A 21,643-nucleotide genomic window follows, 5' to 3' on the forward strand; every position below is an offset into this window, starting at 1 on the left:
ACTGCAGTAATCCCCTCATGTCCTGCGTGTGTACGATGGCCGAGGGTCCCATCTACTGGCTGACTGTGGAAACATTCACTTCATTTTGTAATACTAGCTGTATAGATTATTACTCAAGGCTTTCTTGTTCCCTGATGGCTTATCGTTTCACTGATTTACAACTACATAGAAGTTTTGGTCCCTAACACCCTGTCCTGTGTATAAGAAGGCCACTCACATTGACACCCATGTCAACGAGAATGGAATAAGATTGTCACTATTAGTTAGACTATGCTGAGATTATGATTGCGATTAACAAAAATGTTAAGTTAAAAAGCTATTTCTGCACATCAGTTCAGACAGCAATATTTCAGAAAGATGTCAGACAAACAACAAATATACCAGGAAAAAGATATTGAATGAATATTTGCTTTTTGTATTAAGGCGGCCAGTATTAAACAATAAAAGCAGCTTATTAAACAATAAAATATAACGTGCAACATTAATCACACAATAATTGTAATACTGTAGTATGAAAATACTACATTGACTGTATGTTCTCTTGGTAAGTTGCATTAAAAGCCCAATATCTCCTCTAAAACTGCGTCAGTATTAAGCCCAATATCTCCGTGTAAAACTGCGTTAGTATTAAGCCCAATATCTCCGTGTAAAACTGCGTTAGTATTAAGCCCTTCTATGTCAATGACATGTATCAGTTCTCTTGTTATTGTGTTTCTGTGATGTCCATTAGTTCCATGCAGCTCAGGTTGTTGACACTCCCTCAGAGTGTGACCCTAAGCTGATCTGCCACCGGGACAGGGTCTGATGAAGTCCTCCACCTCGATGACCTCCACCACCAGATCCCGTATAGCCTTCACACTGTCCAAAAGCCCCTCCTCTTCCTCCTCCTCCTCTTCCCCCTCACTCGTGCAAGATGGAGGGGCTGTGGCGCCCCCTGCTGTTGGTTCAGAGGAAGTGCTCTCCCCCCCAGCGGCCTGACCTCCAGTCCCCTTCGGATCCCCACCTCCCCCTCCTTCTCCTCCTGTCTCCTCCACAACTCTAGATGGCAGTGTCACGGCTGCCCCACCTCCCCCTCCTTCTCCTCCTGTCTCCTCCACAACTCTAGCTGGCGGTGTCACGGCTGCCCCACCTCCCCCTCCTTCTCCTCCTGTCTCCTCCACAACTCTAGATGGCGGTGTCACGGCTGCCGCCGCCTCATCACCGCTGCCTCCTGGTGGCGTGGCATGGGGGTGCGTAGGGGAGGTCGAGTCGTCATCAACACGAGGCACCGCTCCTGGTGGCGTGGCATGGGGGAGCGTAGGGGAGGTCGAGTCGTCTTCAGCGCGAGGCACCGCGCTGCCGGCCAGAACCCCTGCAGGAGGGTTGAGATAGATGGCTCTGTCTGTGCGGACTGTAGAGGTGCCAGGAGTCACCCGGTCCGGTTCGACCCGAGACGAGGGAGCTTGAGGACCGGTCTGTGGCTCAGGGGATGGCTCCTCTTTGGGCGCGGCAGGCGGGGAAGCGTCTTGGGTTGCGCTGTCCCGCTCCTTGGCCTGTTCCTTCTGTGGTTTTAATGGTTCTCCTGGTTCTTTGGCCTGTTCCTCCTGTCGTTGTTTTAATGGTTCTCCTTGTTCTTTGGCCTGTTCCTCCTGTGGTTTTAATGGTTGTCCTTGTTCTTTGGCCTGTTCCTCCTGTTGTTTTAATGGTTCTTTGGCCTGTTCCTCCTGTTGCTTTAATGGTTGTCCTTGTTCTTTGGCCTGTTCCTCCTGTTGTTTTAATGGTTGTCCTTGTTCTTTGGCCTGTTCCTCCTGTTGTTTTAATGGTTCTTTGGCCTGTTCCTCCTGTTGCTTTAATGGTTGTCCTTGTTCTTTGGCCTGCTTCTCTTCTTCCTGCCCCTCCTTGCGCCCCTCTATGCCGTCCTTGTGCCCCTCAGATGCCCCTGTGCTGCCGGCCAGAGGGGAGGGCTTAAGCTCAGCCTGCTGGGAGCGGGCAGGACCTCCCGCCTGCTTGGATGGGCTGGAGGGGGCGGAGCGGGGAGGCGTCAGGCTGTCACTCAGGCTGGAGGGGGCGGAGCGAGGAGGCATCAGGCTGTCACTCAGGCTGCCCTGGCTGATGGACTGAAGGTCAGAGCTGTCCACCAACAGGTTGTGCTTCTTCTGGCTGGCTGCCTCCGTCACCACTGCAGGGACAACAGAGAACAAACAGGCATGAAACACTCAGGACACTCAAGACAAGATGGCATTGTATTTTACAAATCAGAGAACATGAGCTGAAGGTTTCAGTAGATGGAGCAGTTTGGAGAACTATGACAGCATCAAAACAGAGCACAGATACTGTTACTGTGAGCTCAGGACAGCAGCCCCACACACACACATGATAGTGTCTCACACATCACATCACCACACACACACACATCATAGTGTCTCACACATCACAGCAGCACCATACACACACATGCCAGTTTGAAAGTAGTCCAACAAGCTGCCAGTCTGTAGCCAAGCTGACCCTGAACAGGCTCTAGTGTCAGCTGTTGTGAAGCCTTTCCCACAAAATGCAGATTTTGCGCTTGCAATGTGACTCTTCAGCGGTGACGCCTACACTAGCCGAGGGCGGCGCTGTGATGCCTACACTAGCCGAGGGTGGCGCTGTGATGGGTGATGAGGGTGGCGCTGTGATGCCAACACTAGCCGAGGGTGGCGCTGTGATGCCAACACTAGCCGAGGGTGGCGCTGTGATGCCAACACTAGCCGAGGGTGGCGCTGTGATGCCAACACTAGCCGAGGGCGGCGCTGTGATGGGTGATGAGGGCGCCGCTGTGATGCCAACACTAGCCGAGGGTGGTGCTGTGATGCCAACACTAGCCGAGGGTGGCGCTGTGATGCCAACACTAGCCGAGGGTGGCGCTGTGATGGGTGATGAGGGCGCTGTGATGCCAACACTAGCCGAGGGTGGCGCTGTGATGGGCGCCGCTGTGATGCCAACACTAGCCGAGGGTGGCGCTGTGATGCCTGAGGGCGGCGCTGTGATGCCAACACTAGCCGAGGGCGAGTGAAGGCATCATAGAGGATGAGCAGCCATAGAGGGGATGAATGATCACCCACCTTTATTCACTTCAGGGGTGAGGGTCTTCATCAGAATGTCCTCATATACATTCTCCACATTTATGAAGTCAGTGCAATCCGCGAATATGTACTGTTCAAACTTCTCCAACTCCTGAAAATAAAGATGGAACGGTACAGTGAGATTTGTGGTATATATCAATAACACATTTATAGAGTTCAAGTTGTTCATAAAGTCATGTAGAGATACAGCTAGTCTATATAAGTCTATATGCATAGTCTATTTGTAGGTGTGTTACTCAGGATGACATTGGAAAATGGCAGTGGGCTAAACTATGTGATTCCTCTTCTTTTGCTCATTTTGAGTAAACTTTCCATAACTTTTTCCATACGCAGGAAAAATAGTTTATTTGTCATTTCTAATGGAGTGGATTTTAATCATATGAATCCAAGGTTAAATCCAAGGTGTCTTGAACATGTGGGAGTGTGTGAGGTTTGTGACGTGTATGAGGTGTGATGCGGATGGACAGTCCTACAGGTCTGCAGGTGGGCCCCAGGTGTCTCCTCAGCACCGGGAGTGTGACGTCCACCAGCGCCTCCTGAAAGAACCGCTTCCGCACCGTACTGCTGTCGTAGTTATATTGCTTTGAGAAACAAGGACAACACTGTCAGTGTCAGGGGACTATATTCTGCTTTCACAGAACTGTTCGAACCAAAACAGCAATTATTGGGGGCGTGAGATTTCTTTTCTCATTGCCAACGGTGAGAGGGTTTGGGAACCACAGTGATAGGGTAAGGGAGGGTACAGTGGTAGAGAAGTCGTTTAGTAATCAGAAGGTTGCTAGTTCGATCCCCTGTCGAAGCGTCCTTGAGCAAGACACTGAACCCCTAATTGCTCCTGATGTGCAGTGTGCCATCAGTGTAAATGTAAAATGTAAAATGTTTATACATATGTAAGTCGCTTTGGATAAAAACGTCTGCTAAATGACTAAATGTAAATGTAAGAGTTGAGGAACTCTTCTGGGTAGAATAAGATTACCTTGAGGACTCTCAGCTTGGCTTTCTCCATGACAGACCCCAGCTGAGCAGGGTTGTCTTTCACAGCAGACTGGAGCAGCGACTCAAAGGTGTACATGGCATTGTCTATCAGCTACAGGGAGAAGAACAAAAAACACATGCAGTATCCGACAGAATAGAAGACAGAAGAGCTGATTCAGATGCTGACGGGCAGTGGCCACTAGAGGGAGCTAAACGTAATGAGAAACCACCATATGCATGAATTCTGCATGTTGTTGTGCCTGCTTCGTGTCCCTCTAAATCCCTTAAATTAAATCGCATTAGTAGTTTTGGGCCTACCTGCTGCATGTGTATTTGTGCTCCCTGCACCAGCTTTGTAGTGTTGGAGAATCTGAAGCGACCCTGGAGCCCCTGGAGCTTCTCGTGAAGAACCTCGAGCCTCTGGAAGCTCTCCTCAAGCTCTGCTCTGCTGGCCTGCTGGAGGCTCTAGCAAAGAGGGCAAGAGAGTCAACAATTACTCAGAATGCTTCCCACAATTAATGCTCCAAATAATATAAACAAAGTATCTAACAGTTACTGGCAAACATATCCTATCCTTATTGCTTAATATGTCCATCACATACTGCTCCATACAGCCATCTGTTAATATCGCACATACCTCCAATTATTGTTACGTATGTTATTGTTATATATTAGGCAATTATATTCAAAACATTTCTACTGTATACGCAGGCAAACTCAAAGACATGTGTAAATGCACCCAAAAGTAACTACTTTCATTCTTCTAACATTACACCAGCTGTAACTATCTCTGTGTATGTCGTGCCGTTCTCCGTCTGTGACTATCTCCGTCTGTGACTATCTCTGTGTATGTCGTGCCGTTCTCCGTCTGTGACTATCTCTGTGTCTGTCATGCCGTTCTCCGTCTGTGACTATCTCTGTGTGTGACTATCTCTGTGTGTGACTATCTCTGTCTGTGACTATCCATGTCTGTGACTATCTCTGTGTGTGACTATCTCTGTGTGTGACTATCTCTGTGTGTGACTATCTCTGTCTGTGACTATCCATGTCTGTGACTATCTCTGTGTGTGACTATCTCTGTGTGTTACTATCTCTGTGTGTGACTATCTCTGTGTATGTCGTGCCGTTCTCCGTCTGTGACTATCTCTGTGTATGTCGTGCCGTTCTCCGTCTGTGACTATCTCTGTGTATGTTGTGCCGTTCTCCGTCTGTGACTATCTCTGTGTATGTCGTGCTGTTCTCCGTCTGTGACTATCTCTGTGTATGTCGTGCCGTTCTCCGTCTGTGACTGTCTCTGTGTATGTCGTGCCGTTCTCCGTCTGTGACTATCTCTGTGTATGTCGTGCCGTTCTCCTTCCCCGTCCTGTCCCTCACCTGCTGGACCTGCTGGAAGGTCCCGCCCTGGTGGACGTCCCTGCAGAGGCGCTCCAGCCGTTCCTCACACAGCTGCCTGACGGCGTGGAACCCTCCGTTCACCGGCTCCAGGAGCTCCTCCAGCACGGAGCTGAGGTACGGAGTGACGTGCTCCGCACACACACTCTGGGCTCGCCCGGACGCCATGGCTGACGCGCACACACACATGAACAGACACAGACGCAGGTGCAGGAACAAAGAGAGATTAATGCATTCACAGACTAATACTGAGATGTTTACTACTTTTGGTGGCCTGTAAATTGACACTCATTTTGGGTGCTACAACCACACAAATAATTACAAAGACATTTTAAAATGGCTTTTACATGGCTTCGGGTTCATTCCTACAGTGTTGAAAACTATTTCATAATATCAGATTTAATATGCATGACAAGATATATATATGTATATATACATCCCATGATTCATATATATATATATAGTTATATACGCAACACCCACACACTTGAAAAGTCTATTTGTTTCACCTTGAAGCTTGGTCTCCAGAAAGGTGCGAGAGGAGGCGATCTGGTCGATGTTTGAGCGCAGCAGCACCCCCTGCTGTTGGGCTGAGGCAGTGCACTCCTCCTTCAGGCTATGCACTGCTTCCTGCACTTGAGCTAGCACCTGAGTGTGGGCCGCCTCCACCAGCTGAGCATGACAACAGGACACAGCACAGATAAGCACACAACAGCAGCATCACAACACAGTACTGCTTAGAACAACAAAACACACAACAATACATGCTACAAAACAATACAACACAATTGCAACACAATCCAGTACACAAAAACAACACTGCCTCCAAATCTCCAACACAACCCAGCTCATTACACAGCACGGCTCCGTGTAAAATAAAAACACAGCCTCCACCATCTGAGTGCAACAAGCTTAGCTTAGCTCAACACGTCACGAGAGTGTGAGGATGATATTGTTGTAAATGGCTGAGAATATAACAGCAACAGGGATTAAACACCACTGAGACAACACTAAATAATGATGAGAATGAGGAACCCATTTAAAAACCACACAGAGCTTTTTCTGCTTTTAGTGCATCAATGGTTTCATTGAATGAGTTGTAGACAACCAGGCTTACAGACAACCAGGCTCTCCTCCTCTCTGCCTTCTTCCCCTTCAGCTGTGGAAGCACCTCCTTCTGCAGAACAGCAACAACCCCCTCCATGACCAGATGTGTGAGGACCTGCACACACACACACACACACACACACACACACACACACACACACGCACACAGGCATGCACACATACACACACACACACACACACACACACGCACACGCACACACGCGCACACACACACACACACACACACACACACACAAACAGACACACACACACACACACACACCCACACCAGTGTTATATTTGTTAATGAAGAACAGTGTAGAGCAAGTTTTGTGGTCTGAGTCATAATTTGTTTACATTTGTTTATATAATGAGCATTGTTATCTCACTAAAGTTTCTCACAATATATATAGAATATTCTCACTATATATATAAAATATAAGATATACTTCGTATATATTCCAGAAGCAACACTGAGTGCAGCACTATGGAGACCCGTGTTTCAAAAACAATGGCGTCTAAACTTGTGACTAAAGTGGTTTAACACAGGAATTGGACATGACACCAAACTCATCATTTTTTGGTCGTGCCAGCCGTTATTTTCGCGAGAGCACACAGCTCGATCTGATATGAGTGTGGTTGCTTTGTGGTTTCCCTTTAGCATCCGCCCGCTCAAAACTGCAGACCACCACCTACCCAAATAAAAGAGTCTCTTTCTCCTCCCTCCATGTGTGTACATGGCCCTCACCTGCGTGTCATCGCCCACGAGCATGTCCCATGATTCATAGTGGCCTTTCTCCTGTCTGTGGAAGTGGGTGGCTGCTAGGAAGGCCTGCGTCTCACACGTAGGTTTGTGCATGGAGTCTAGAGGAAGGAGAGGAGAGGAGAGCTTAGCGCTGTGGAGTCAGTCTGGGGGGATCCTTATATCTGTGGCCTCGTGAGAGGAAAAACTAAATGAGAATGAGATCGGGATTATGGAGGGGGAGGGTATCTGAGACAAACAGAGACCGAGAGACGATGGGAAAGAGAGTGTGTGTGTGAGAGAGAAAGAGAGACAGAGAGAGAGAGAGAGAGAGAGAGAGAGAGAGAGAGAGAATGATCCAGGAAAGGGATCCACCCACTTGGTTGTAACCGTCCCTCAGATAAGAGATAGTGTGGCCTCAGAAGAGTCTTATCAGTTATCAGATAAAGTTTGATCTACTTGCTACTAATGTCCAAAAGCAAACATGATTCTGGGTTGTTTGTAGCGGTTGACAGGTGGTGTTCAGCATTGGTTTTGGTGCTGGGTTATATTGGGTGACATTCAGAGTGCGCAGACACCCTGCAGCCCTGTGGTTGTGTGGTGTTTCTTCAAGCAACACGCCATCAGCATGTTACCAAGGCTACCACAGACATATGGCATAGATAGGCCCAGATGGATGATGCAGAAAGCTAAAAATGTCATATGCTTATGATGGAGATCATTTACAAACACTGTTAATGACTTAATAATCAAGTGCCTTGTATTATGAATTACCTTATATGAATCATGTACTTATGTAAGCAGGAACATGGCTTTTCTGTGTTTCTGCGTGTGTGTAACTTAGAATATTAGGTGCCACTTAGTCTGCATTTGTACAAGAGCATGTTTAGACCAGAAGTGATAAGATTCTTCCGACCTTGTGCAAAACTGCCATCCTTGCAATATAGGGAGCCTCGGACGTCAGAGATCCACCACGTGGTTATCCCTGTTGAACGCTCAACTTCTGTCTATATAAACCTTGTGTGATGGGTTTATCAGGGCTTCACTTTCAGCCTTGGGCTGGGAGTGAGCCCGATTGCAATTGTTGTTTGTCTAATAAATGTACTTATATGCAGCTCCGGAGTAACTAGGGTGAATTTTCACCTAACAGCTTACACACAAACTCAGACAAACACACAAACAAGAACACAGACACACTCGGCTGCCGACTACAAACACTCTGTGGCAGATAACAGACTCTATGACCAAACCGTTTAGAGTATATTAATTAGTAATTAATCAGACGCTACAGCAGACAGCCTCCAGTTGTAGAAACAGCAGGCAACAACACAACAACAGGAAACACAGAAGACACATGACTCAGTAGTAATACCATGGTTCTGATGACGGATGCCGTGACTGAGAATGGAAAGCAAGTGGCACCGCTGTTTGTTGTCGTGGCAGCAGAGGTAAACATCGCGTCGGTATGGTAACCTCAGATATACTGGAAATGCAGTGGGTGGCAGCAGCTCAGGGGCAGAGTCCTCCTGTCCATCTGACCCAGGATGACACAACAAACCCATATGAGTGTGTGTGTGTGTGTGTGTGTGTGTGTGTATGTGTGTATGTGTTTCTGTGTGTTTCTGTGTGTGTGTCTGTGTGTGTGTCTGTGTGTGTGTGTGTATGTATGTGTTTCTGTGTGTGTGTGTGTGTGTGTGTGTGTGTGTGTATGTGTTTCTGTGTGTGTGTGTGTGTGTGTGTGTGTGTGTGTGTTTCTGTATGTTTCTGTGTGTGTGTGTGTGTGTGTGTGTGTGTGTGTGTGTGTGTGTGTGTGTGTGTTTCTGTGTGTGTGTGTGTATTTGTGAAAGTGGCTGGTGAAATTTGGTGAAGATGGTAGACACTTACTGCTCAGATCAGGAACGACCTTGTGCACCAAAGCCTCATACTTCTCTCTTGAAGTAACCACAGTGCCACCGACCACCACCAGCTTCTGCCGTGCAGGAGTCCCTTTCTTCCACACCTGTCACCCAGTAAATAAACCACTTTAATCAGGATAAAGAACAAATGTCAACAGATAGTATTGCGAAAAAGAGTGAGGCAGAAACGGGCGGAAAACAGAACAGCATATTAAAGATGGGTTGTGCTTTTCTCAGATATTGGATGGAGAAACGGATGATGACAGGAAAACAGAAAGGGATGTGGTGGTGACCTCCTGGTTGTCGTGAAGCTCCAGGCTGTAGTCTCGCACCACGACCCATCTGTCCCTCCACTTCTTCCCGTCCTCACACTGCAAGACACCCCCCTCATAGAGCACCTCCGACACCCCTGCATGCTCCTGCAGGGGGGAGAATAAGATTTGAATCACAGTGTGTGTGTGTGTGAGTGAGTGAGTTAATGAAAGAGTGTGTGAGTGTGTGCACATTTGTGTGTGTGTTTCTGTTTTCTCACCCTCTGTTTGAGGAGAAGTGCTGGGCTGGTGTTGTGCTGCTCCAGCTCCTGCTGCAGTTTGGAGCAGAGGGCCACACAGTACTGCCTCCTGAAGTGAGGACTGAAGCCCTTCAACTCTGCCTCTGTCTGCTCTGCACACACACACACACGCACACGCACACGCACACACACACACACACACACACACACACACACACACACACATATATCAGTCTAAGTGTAGAGCACTCGAGTAATTCAGTACTCGAGCAGCTCCATCAATTCTTAAGTTTCTTCATTAACATTGAATACTTGATGCTAGTGTAAAATGAAATTGTAAATATTGTTCATTGTTTGGCATTGTTGACATTTCCCAGAATGCTTTGCTTGGAGTTGGGGGTGAAGCAGGTGTTCGAGGGTATTGAGAGCAGAGAAGAAGAGTGGAAGAGTGTTTGGATGGCGCTGGAGAAGTAGAGTGTTTCAGTTCCAAACTTGTCTGTCCGTGGGAAATTAAGTTGTTGTCTAATTTTTCAGGATGGCTGTGTTGTGATACAATAAACGTGTATCGATTGTGAGTTGTGGACACATTTCTCAAGGATAGCTCAGACATCGAGTCATAATTTAATGTTATGCTTCCCTCTATGTGCTGAGACCAGCCCCATCATAGATCATAGTCTTTTTAATTGATACGAGACACGTCCTGCACAACATTATCCCCCAGGACACACACACATACAGTCCGCACACACTACTCAAGTACTTGAGTTATATTTTGGAAACCATTACTAGATTTCTAAAATGATGTCCTCGTGCAACCCCTATTCTGTGTGTGTGTGTGTGTTGGAGAGAATGTCAGTGTTGGTGCTTAATGTTCCCTTTTCAAACGCACTTGTGTTTTATGGCTTGTGTTAATGTTAGAGTGTATTTCGGTTTTCCTTTTTGAGTCTGTGTGCCATCGGAATCGAGTGCATGTGATTCTCTGTTGTTAGCGGATTTGCCCACCCCGACCAAGTGTGTTGTGTCCAAGTCTGTGTGTTCTCCCTTCCTGCCGTATCAGTCCCTGAATGGTGGCGTCCCATGTGTGGCTCTATGCCAGAGAGCAAATCATCATCATCATCATCATCATCATCATCATTATTTATTCAGGGAGAATTGACTGAGCACAGGGCTCTTTTGCAGCAATGCCCTGATTGAGGCTACATAATACAGAAGAACAATAAATAAACAAACAGCAAATGCCAAAGAGCAACCCTCCTGCCTGCTCCATGTTTACAGTACATCATACCTGTCTCATGAATCATGATGCCTTTAGCCTGATAGAATCCGTACTGCACGCGTTAATATCATTTGGACCGTATTCAGAGTATTGGTTACAGGGATTTACTGAACCACCCACATATTCCACGTAACACTATGAGTCTATGACGCAATATTTCACATTCCGAAACATATCCCTCAACCCTCTGCTGACTTCTCCAATCCACCCTAATCTGGGTGTTTCCCTGGGCTGTTTAATTTCTCCAATCCACCCTAATCTGGGTGTTTCCCTGGGCTGTTTACCTTCTCCAATCCACCCTAATCTGGGTGTTTCCCTGGGCTGTTTTATGGTGGCATGGTCCACAGCAAACCAGTCAGGCCCCAGTTTACTCTGTAGCTGTAGTCTATAAGTTTAATAGCTTTAGGAAATGTGACCAAGCTATTTACAAGATATAGGACCTTGACCAAGATAAAAAAAAAAAAGCCTTTATCTGACCATGACTTTTTTGAGCAAACCTGAATTTATCTCTGGTGAATAAACTGGCCATTCAACTTGAACAGCTCTCCCCCACAATGAAGGCTTAGTTTTAATATCATGGTTATGAGCCTACGTTCTACACCAAGATATTTGGTAACTTGGCCATATTTGATTTATGCCTGCAGTTGTACAGGAAACAAGCAAACATGCCTTCTGTCTGTGGTCTGATCCCCAGCACCTAGAGACAGGGTGGGTGGGGAAACAGTTGCTTATCTCTGTTTGGAGAAAAGCCTTTAATAACATGATGATGGCTATAATTGGGTGTAATTACCGGGCCATTAGAACCCAGTCAGACTGCAGGATGTGTACCCAGAGAGAACTGGAGAGCAAGTTGGGCTAGGCTACAGTGCCATGCTAGTGTTGGGCTAGGCTACAGCGCCATGCTAGTGTCACCTGACGCAACAAGACTGAAAGCCTTGTTTTTCTATTCATACATCGGAATGACACAATAACTTTTAAACAAACTTGCATGTACACATATTAATATAATAGCTTCTGTTAGTGAATAGTAATCGCTACTCTGTCGCTACAACTGTCTAAGTTGCAACAGTTAATGCTATGAACACCCAGACACTGGTGAGGAGGTACAGACGTAATGTGAGCTAATTTACAAATATCGTATAGATTTGAGAGTTAGCAGATGTCCTTATACAAACTTCATTTCACTGCAAGAGAACATCTGGCTCCCTTCTTTTTTGAGTTTTTGAAAGGTTGATGATGAATTTGACTATGATCTCTAATACTCAAGAGGACTGGCCCATTACAATGGAAACACCCTCAATAAGCCAGCAATGTATGAATCTGCATTTGGAATGATTAAATATACAGGACCTTCATCAAGAGTGCGGTTACTGCAAAACCACAGAAAATTCATGCAGATACCACAGCCAACAGAGCAACCTAGATTAAAACCCACTCACACACACACACACACACACACACACACACACACACACACACACACACACACACACACACACACACACACACACACACACACACACACACACACACACACACACACAGCAACCTGGACAAAACTTCAACCAAAACAGCAGGAAGAATAAATGATCCTCCTTTAAGCTGTCAGCATATTTCTCCCACAAAGAAAAGCACAAAATATGTTTAAGAAAAAAGCGAGGCCACACAAACAGGTTAGAGCTGGCTCAACAGACCTCTCCACTTTGGTCTGGAAAAGTCATGGTCAAGATATGTGTGTGTGTGCGTGTGTGTGTGAGTGTGTGTGTGTGTGTGTGTGTGTGTTTGTGCGTGCTTGTGTTTGCGTGTGTTTGCGTGTGTGCGTGAGCACGCACACACACACATGTCAGTGTGTGTCACTGAGAATCTCTACATAGTATCAGGCACAACGGAAATGTCAGAGTTCTGCGCTGAGCAACTGTAGATCATTTTACCATGCTGTGTGTGTGTGTGTGTGTGTGTGTGTGTTTCATTTGCCAATGATCTCACTGCTCTCACCTCTTGGATGTCTGAGTAAGCCTCATTCTACAGGGAAGTGCAAAAAGACATTTGCAACCACACAGTCCTTGCACACTGACATAAAAAGACATTAGGCAACAAACCAGACAAATGTGAGGGGCTTTTATGAAGGGGCTATGATTATGAAGCATAGCAAATTGAACACAGAGTTCAGTTTCACATGAACGTATCAAGTAAACTGGGTCTATGGTGCAAATAACCCACACCAGGAGCAGGCAAACTCTGACCATTGGGAGTCCAAATGTGTTAAGCAGAAGTGTCTGAGTTCTTGCATGGGTGTGTTAGTGTTTGTCTCTGTGTGTGTGCTGGTCCAAGTTTGGCAGAACTCCCTCACTCCCTCACTACTGCAGCTCAAGAGCGGTGTGATGTCATGGGGAGGGCCTCACACCCGCCCCCTCTCCAGAGGTTCTCTCTCCATGATGTCATGATGTTCCGGGGGCTCAGTTAGGAGAGGTCCCCTCCCGATGCATAGCAAGAGACCCATAGTGGACGCCTCGGCCCACTGCAACTACATCTCCAAAGAAGCTAGTGTGCCACTAGTTTACCTTCATTTGCAGTCCTAAGTGTTGATGAAGATGTTTGACCTTCATTTGCAGTCCTAAGTGTTGATGAAGATGTTTGTGAGAGTCTCTCTCTACTAACTCAGTCTTCACAGTCTTCAGAACTTGGGCAGGACAGGTTTGCAACCTGTTTATCACACTTGAATACCTAACTTTTAATCTGATACTATGTTCACCACCATGCTTCTTTTGAAAAGCCTGTGTATATGAGTAGTTAATATCCCCTTGCTGATATACAGTAGTTATGAAAAATAACACATTTCAGGTTGACTCAAATAAACAGATTTATAGATTAGATAAATAGATTTGACTATTTCAATACATTTTGTTTACTGTAACAAAAAAAATTCTCAAATAAGTCTTATAAAAGAATACATAACATAAATCTTGTGAAAACCATAATTGTGTGATCGTATTTTTTTTTCCTTCTTGATTCCTTTTCCTTTCACCATGCCTTTACTTGGCATGACTGGTTGCTAAAAAGTAATAGCCTACATTGTTGTATTTTGATGTCATTTTAGATGTCATTTTAGGTCTCTACTGCAGCCTATTTAAGAAACAAAACTCAGCAACTACGCCGTCATCCCTAAAATATGGAGAGGTATTAAAGGATGCATGCGGATTTGAACGGCACAATGAGTATGAATTATTTGAGTTATTCTCTCCTCAATTTGGCTTCAAAACTCACAGATTTTCATTTAGATTTGAAACTGAACACACATTCATATGAGGTTCATTTTGTAGCCTACATCTGTTCATTTCTGAAGACACAATTAACTTAAGTATGGAGAAAATCTCTTTGGCTGTAATTTGCATTAGATCGTGTTTTTTTTATTTCTTTTCTTATTTGCCGATTCTCTCCGTTAAGGGCTAGGGGTTTTATTTGCACTTCGCAAGATTCTGATTAGATTATATGCACGAAAGTAACGTTCTGAAGCCACTCGATTTATCGAACTATGCTCTCACTGCAGACTACAGTCTTCAGAAACTAGGCTATTGTTTTAATACACTGAATAATCAGCAAGCCTACCTCTTATGTGGTTGGATGTAGTCTCATCCAGTTGACTGGAAGGCGATCCACCCATGGTCAGGGGAAACTTCAGCCTCTCACACAACTCTCTTCTCTGTGTCTGCACAGACGGGTGCGCCTCTTTTTGGTGGCTGTCATGAAGTAATGGGCGTGCTGTCACTCGTGAAAAATGAAACAATTCTGTCTTACAGATTTCTTTGAACTTCCTCGAAGTTCAGCCTATAGAATCACGACATGACTGGGGTAATCTGATGAAGGCTCAAATACAAGGCTAAAATAGCCTTTAGCCTATTCTAATAATTTTGGAATTACCGGGCATCAAATTTGGGGAGGTTTACATTTAAATTGTTTTCTTTCCTCGTACGCGGAGCTGGCATGGGCTATGCTAATATAAAACATTATATTTGACAGTTAGGCCTACACGATTAATTTTTTTTATTTCACTGAGATAAAAGCTTCAGTTCACATCCCTACATGACAGTTACGCTTTTATTGTCCGAGTTATTAGCCTTACCTTCCTACGTTTCCCATATTCCATTGCGGGCTTTTTACTCCGCCATATTGAGAGTGCCAGAACGCGCTTGTCGGGAATAGTAGCACCACAACACAGAATTGTAAGTACATCAAAATATAAAATTACTCAAATATTACAGTGTTATTTAAAGCTGATAGCGAGTTTCACTGTCATATTAATGTTTAAGGATAAATTGTTGTTTAACTGAATTAGTGTTCATATTTGTTTGAAACCATTGTACCTTGTTTGCTTCTTCGCGAATGTATCTGTTAACGTTAGCCCTTTAGCTAACCTTAGGTTCTACGTCTCTAGAAAGCTAGTAGATGGCTAGTAGATAGCTAGCTGGCTAGCTAGTGTAAATGTTATGCTTTATTTTCTTGACAGCAGTTACCCCAAAATGAAGAGCATCTCTCGATTTTTGCTCATTAAGGCTTCTGTTGTTGTTCTATCAGAGTCTCAGCAATGCACATGCATCAGTTATTTATGGATCCCTGTGTTTATAGTCTTTGTCGTAGTGTTGGCTGGCTGGAACTTGGCTAACACGGCAAGCTAACACAAAGAGGAGTGAGAAGTAGCGATATATAACCCAGCCAGGGATAGCCAAGGGTCCTGCCTCAATTATCTGGAGAGGCTTGTTATTAGCTGACGTGTCAACCGAAAAAGGCAAAGATGTGTATGTCAGTTTACGTTAGCTGGTGATGCTCGTTACGGGGTTGTATGACGGGGGGAGGGGGGTCGGGTTCTCATTTGGTGTAGATAGCGAGCTGTCTCTACATGCGATAATTGTAAGCGTGCGATTGTTTTGCCTGACAGCGGAGGGATTGCTGCCGTGTTTACACACTGGCCACGTAATGTCAGCACAATCAGGTGTTTATACTACACTTTGTGAATTTTTCCCAAAGGACTTTTACCCTCCCGTTATCATGGACGTGTTTTATCGGGGGAAATGCATTTCAACCTGAGCGTTTGCAAGGCAAACGTAGTGGGCACATCTGCAGACGCTTGGACACCACGGCAGCATAGTGGCGCAGGATTTGGGTTCTCTCTCAGGACAGAACCGAACACTTTTGATATACCGGGAATTATTTTTGCATTCCACTATGTTAGGATGGGCAGCAGTTCACTTTGTTTTGACGCGTGTCAAGGTCTGTGCTGGTGACTAGATGAGTGTTTAGTCTACACTCATGTTTTTCTCTCAGATGGCCTGGCCATTTAAAGTGGTATTTGTCGGTTTATTTCTCAGATGGCCCGGCCATTTGAAGTGGTATTTGTCGGTTTTTCTCTCAGATGGCCCGGCCATTTTAAAGTGGTATTTGTCGGTTTATTTCTCAGATGGCCTGGCCATTTAAAGTGGTATTTGTCGGTTTATTTCTCAGATGGCCCGGCCATTTAAAGTGGTATTTGTCGGTTTATTTCCTCCATACTGTCTTGAGATGTGTCAGTTAATGTGCAATGACTCTAGTCATTCCTCACAAACCCCAGCCTTTGCTTGTATTATCCTTCCCAGGTGTTTCTGGTGTAAAGTGACACTAGCCTCTCTTCTTCCCAGCAGCGGAGGATGACTCAGACCGTACAGACCAACGGGGTCCAGCCCCTCAGCAAGACCTGGGAACTCAGTCTGTATGAGCTGCAGAGGACCCCACAGGTGATACACACACTGGAATGTGCAGGTTATGGTCTACAGAATGGGGGGGGGGGGGACAAGGCTCTACCTCTAGTTCCGTCAGGCAAATGCCTCTGGAGCAACGTGATTGGCTAAGTTTAGACGAGAGGCCTTGTGTTAAGCCTTCGACTGGGACTGGGGGGGGGGTCAAGGGTCACATTTAGTGTGCTGGATGATAAGCTGTGCTGTATTGTGCCCGTGCAGGAGGCCATCACAGACGGACTGGAGATCGCTGTGTCCCCACGCAGCCTTCACAGCGAGCTGATGTGCCCCATCTGCCTGGACATGCTGAAGAACACCATGACGACCAAGGAGTGCCTGCACCGTTTCTGCGCAGACTGCATCATCACCGCGCTGCGCTCCGGGTGCGTGCTGCTCTGCTCGGACTCCCCAGCATGCACGCAATCTCAAATGATACGCATGTGGCACGTAGGCTCATACAGACCAACATGCACGCAATCTCAAATGATACGCATGTGGCACGTAGGCTCATACAGACCAACATGCACGCAATCTCAAATGATACGCATGTGGCACGTAGGCTCATACAGACCAACATGCACGCAATCTCAAATGATACGCATGTGGCACGTAGGCTCATATACAGAGCAACATGCACGCAATCTCAAATGATACGCATGTGGCACGTAGGCTCATACAGACCAACATGCACGCAATCTCAAATGATACGCATGTGGCACGTAGGCTCATACAGACCACCTCCATGGGATGCCACCTCCATTTTAACTCTCAAACCAAATCTATCGACTTCAATGCCTCTCATGCCAAAAATGCTGTTGTTGTATGTACAGTTTTGTCAATCTGATGCAAAGTAAGCTTTGAAAGTTGGCAGCCCTTCCCTACACTAGAGTATCTTACAGTTATAATCACAAAGACAAACCCAAAGACCAGCTTTCAAACCCCCACTTACTTTTGCCTTGACCTCGTATGTATGTATGTATGTATATATAAAGAGAGACTCCTTTAGCATTTTAACCTTTAACCTCTGAACCCTGTATTCATCTGTCTACAGGAACAAGGAGTGTCCCACTTGCCGAAAGAAGCTGGTGTCTAAGCGGTCCCTGCGGCCGGACCCCAACTTTGACGCGCTGATCAGCAAGATCTACCCGAGCAGAGACGAGTACGAGGCGCACCAGGAGCGCGTGCTGGCCCGCATCAGCAAGCACAACAACCAGCAAGCGCTCAGCCACAGCATCGAGGAGGGCCTGAAGATCCAGGCCATGAACAGGTCAGTGGCCCACACGGGTGGCTCTCTAACTGCCTGTTTGTGTGCACGGTATTGGTTGTAGGATCAGAATGGGGAGATTGAGGTGAGGGCAGGACACAAAGGCGTGTGTGTGTGTGTGTGTGTGTGTGTGTGTGTGTGTGTGTGTGTGTGTGTGTGTGTGTGTGTGTGTGTGTGTGTGTGTGTGTGTGTGTGTGTGTGTGTGTGTGTGGAAATGTAATGTGTGAGGTTTTCAACAAAGGAAGTTGTTGCCAGGGCCTCAGGAGAAGGTTTCTCTAGCAGACGATAATTTGTGTGTGTGTGTGTGTGTAGGCTCCAGCGGGGGAAGAAGCACCAGGTAGAGAATGGCAGCGGGGCGGAGGACAACGGCGACAGCTCCCACTGCAGCAACGCCTCGGTCCACAGCAACCAGGAGGCGGGGCCCAGCATCAAGCGCACCAAGACCTCGGACGACTCCGGCCTGGACATGGACAACGCCACGGAGAACGGCGCCGGCGGGGAGCTGGCGCTGGACGGGGCGAGCGAGATCGAGTTGGTGTTCCGCCCACACCCCACGCTCATGGAGAAGGAGGACCCAGCGCAGACCAGGTGAGACGCTCGTCCTGCCGGCCCCCACAGCGGTCAGGCTGCTCAGAAACCTCACTCCTAAACACTCAAATGGTGCTTCAACCACAAAAGCCAGGGTCGTTACACTTTAACACAGGGTTTAACTGTAGGGTGACCGACTACAAATTGAAAGATGGTTTGAGCCCTGAGGTTAACTGAGCCAACTACATTGGTTTACTGATGGCAACATTGTAATAGCATTTACAAATACATAACAAATTAAAATGTTACCAGACATACAAAATACATAACGTTTTATTTAAAAACATTCCATAAAAGTGAGCTACCATGGCCCAACAGTAACCTTATCGTCACTTTGGGTCCTCCTGGATCCCTGGTGCAGTTCAGTCGACCCAGTCAGCAGAAGAGCCCTGCCTATCACTGATGCTGTGTAGTGTGGAATTCATCCCCAGGTACATCAAGACCTCAGGGAACGCCACGGTGGACCACCTGTCCAAGTACCTGGCCGTGCGCCTGGCTCTGGAAGACCTGCGCAAGAACGGCGAAGCCAGCCCCATCAACGTGGAGGCCGCCAGCGAGAAACAGTACACTATCTACATCCCCACAGCCAACAGCCAGTTCACAGTGAGTACCAATGTGTTAACACTACCCACACCACACACACACACACACACACACACACACACACACCACACACCTTACACATCCAGTGCACTCATATGTGTACCATGTGTACCATAACTCATGAACCCACTACATGAACACCCTATGACCACATGTGCTTCAGCTTTCTGTACTATGTCCTGCCTCTTGCTTCATGTCTCTCTCTGTGTCTCTCTGTGTCTCTCTCTCTCTCTGTGTTTCTCTCTCTCTCTGTGTCTCTCTCTCTCTCTCTCTCTCTCTCTCTCTCTGTGTGTGCCTCTCTCTCTCTCTCTCTCTGTGTCTCTCTCTCTCTCTCTGTCTCTCTCTCTCACACACACACACACACACTCTCTTCTATTTTCTCCTACTGTGTTTTGTTTTCCTTCAGTAAGCAGTCTTTTTCTCTGTGTGTCTCAGGTCCTGAATGGCTCTTTCTCTCTGGAGCTGGTGAGCGAGAAGTACTGGAAGGTGAACAAACCCATGGAGCTCTACTTCGCTCCAACAAAGGAGCACAAATAGGTGGAGACCAGGCGGGTCTGGAAAAGACTGATGTTTGCCCCCCCCTTACCTCCTACATATTCTTTCTTTACCTATCTCTCTCTCTTTCTCTCTCTCTCCATCTGTCTCTCTCTCCCCTTCCCCAGTGTGGGTCTCTCTGCCCCTCAGTAACTGTGCTGCTTTGTTTTTTTATTGTCTTTTTGTATGGGGTTGGGCGGGACTTAGGAGATGTTTTCTGTTTGTTGTTTTGTCTGATCCCCCACCCGTCATGCGTGTCCGTGGAGAGCCGCTTCAGGAGCGAAGCAGATGCGCTGTGTAGAGACTTGTAAAATATCACGTGCGAGGCCCACCGTAGAGAACTGTACACAAACTTCACCAGTGGTCAACACACTCAATAACACATTTATTTTTTCTCTCTTTTTGGGACTTAGTTTGTATCCGTGGCAACGGTCTTTCACATCAGTCAAGATCATAGAATTCAGTTTAACCTGAGGGTTAATGTGCAGTGCACCACCTGAGTGCTGGTCCTGCCCACTGCACGTGAGGCTGGAGAGGCTGAGGGCGCTAGTTTAGCCCAAAGTTTGGCCCCTAAGCTGTAAACTCTATCCCTGAGGTTGTGGTGTCAGGGTCAAAGGTTACTGTGACACTATGAGAACCCCGGAAAACTCCAGAACCAACACGACAGATGTACGACTGCTCCAGAAGATATTGGCTTCTCTCAAAATGAAAGACTCATCTTAACGAGTTTTATTATTTTAAATAGAATACATAGCCGTTGTTTCTGTCTGAGGAGGGACCTGTTTTTTTATATATCTTGATGTTTCGTAAAAATGCCATTGCAGAGTTCTTTTAGAGCATGAAATATTTTAGTTTGACATTCTTTGCATAAATATGAGTTGTTGTTTGGGAAAATGTATACCACATTATCTGTTTGGAAAATAAAAAATAAAAAAAGTGTGACAACTGCGTCATTCAGTGGGACTGGAGTAGCAGGACCTTTTCGCTCACAGAGAGAGTTGTGCACGGGCTTAGTGGGATTAGATTAGAAGACATCTAGACATAGGGAGGTCTCGAGTTTAAGGGTTTGTCCTCTGAGAACTGAAACTTATAGGCTCCAGTATTGGGGATTAAGATGGGTGATCACCTATTGGAGGCTTCTTTAGTCTTCCCACTAGCCATTAACCCAATTCTCCATCATGAAAAAGTAAGTGATCCAGATCAGATTCTAATACAATTCTAATAATTCTAAGGTCATCGGGTTGAGACCAATAGAGCACACTTACCGATAAAATGACAACTGATCCTGTGCAGAACCTGTACAGCTTTGCATGAAAGAATGCTGAATGAATGAATGAATGAATGAATGAATGTCAACAACAGTGTTGGTGCAGACGCTGTCAGATGGACGAAAAAGATGAATTAACGAGTCACGAGAGAGTGTGGTCATACTTGTAGTCGGACTCAAGTGCAGCTCTCAGAGTGTGTTGGCTCCTGATGTTGAACTGAATTGTGGAAGTAGAAGTGAGGCAAGAGCAGTTACCATCATACCTGCCTTGTAACTTGCCTTGACATAAGACGGAGGGGATGGTCCATAGATTCCCGGTCAGTGTGTACATCTGAAGCAACAATTAGTAAACAACTCGACCTCTGTAACAGTCATCAGTGTGTCAGGTTGTCCTTGACCTTTCCGGAACCAGCCAAAAGATTCCCTGTCTATTGGCACAGATGTCTGCATTTGCACTACATTTACTTTTATTTCATGTACCACAGACTTTGGTCCTAAGCAACTTGAAGTATAGGTAGCATATGTGTTTTTACCTGAACAGGGTATCTCCACCTGCTTATAGGCTGGTCGAGAGTAGCTGCCTCCTGTGGGCATCTATGGGATGTCGGGTTCACTCCACTATG

At 46.3% G+C, this 21,643-nt stretch overlaps 2 protein-coding genes across 8 annotated transcripts; one reads left to right on the top strand and one right to left on the bottom strand.

The window, feature by feature from the left end:
- Window positions 1-428: 428 nt before the first annotated feature.
- Window positions 429-14,938, bottom strand: LOC105907757 (protein Niban 1-like). Its single transcript, XM_031574281.2, has 14 exons — window positions 14,606-14,938; window positions 9,745-9,875; window positions 9,506-9,631; window positions 9,202-9,316; window positions 8,690-8,851; window positions 7,324-7,439; window positions 6,586-6,690; window positions 5,978-6,140; window positions 5,451-5,638; window positions 4,395-4,541; window positions 4,078-4,188; window positions 3,575-3,682; window positions 3,081-3,192; window positions 429-2,158 (listed from the first exon to the last, which is right to left on the bottom strand). The coding sequence occupies exons 1-14, from the start codon at window positions 14,658-14,660 to the stop codon at window positions 774-776; spliced, it is 3,024 nt and encodes a 1,007-aa protein (XP_031430141.1). The 5' UTR covers window positions 14,661-14,938; the 3' UTR covers window positions 429-773.
- Window positions 14,939-15,113: 175 nt separating this feature from the next.
- rnf2 (ring finger protein 2) lies at window positions 15,114-20,695 on the top strand. Of its 7 annotated transcripts, none has more exons than XM_031574286.2 (7): window positions 15,114-15,219; window positions 16,669-16,764; window positions 16,987-17,147; window positions 17,816-18,031; window positions 18,341-18,616; window positions 19,030-19,219; window positions 19,655-20,695. In XM_031574286.2, the coding sequence occupies exons 2-7, from the start codon at window positions 16,678-16,680 to the stop codon at window positions 19,754-19,756; spliced, it is 1,032 nt and encodes a 343-aa protein (XP_031430146.1). In that variant the 5' UTR covers window positions 15,114-15,219; window positions 16,669-16,677; the 3' UTR covers window positions 19,757-20,695. The 7 variants fall into 7 exon arrangements, with proteins under 7 accessions (XP_031430146.1, XP_042564831.1, XP_031430148.1 ...); XM_042708897.1 differs by having other exon boundaries at window positions 16,990-17,147; XM_031574288.2 differs by having other exon boundaries at window positions 15,116-15,219; window positions 16,627-16,764.
- The last annotated feature ends 948 nt before the right edge of the window (window positions 20,696-21,643 follow it).

The sequence above is a fragment of the Clupea harengus genome, chromosome 10 (genome assembly GCF_900700415.2).
Source record: "Clupea harengus chromosome 10, Ch_v2.0.2, whole genome shotgun sequence".
Lineage (NCBI taxonomy): Eukaryota > Metazoa > Chordata > Actinopteri > Clupeiformes > Clupeidae > Clupea > Clupea harengus.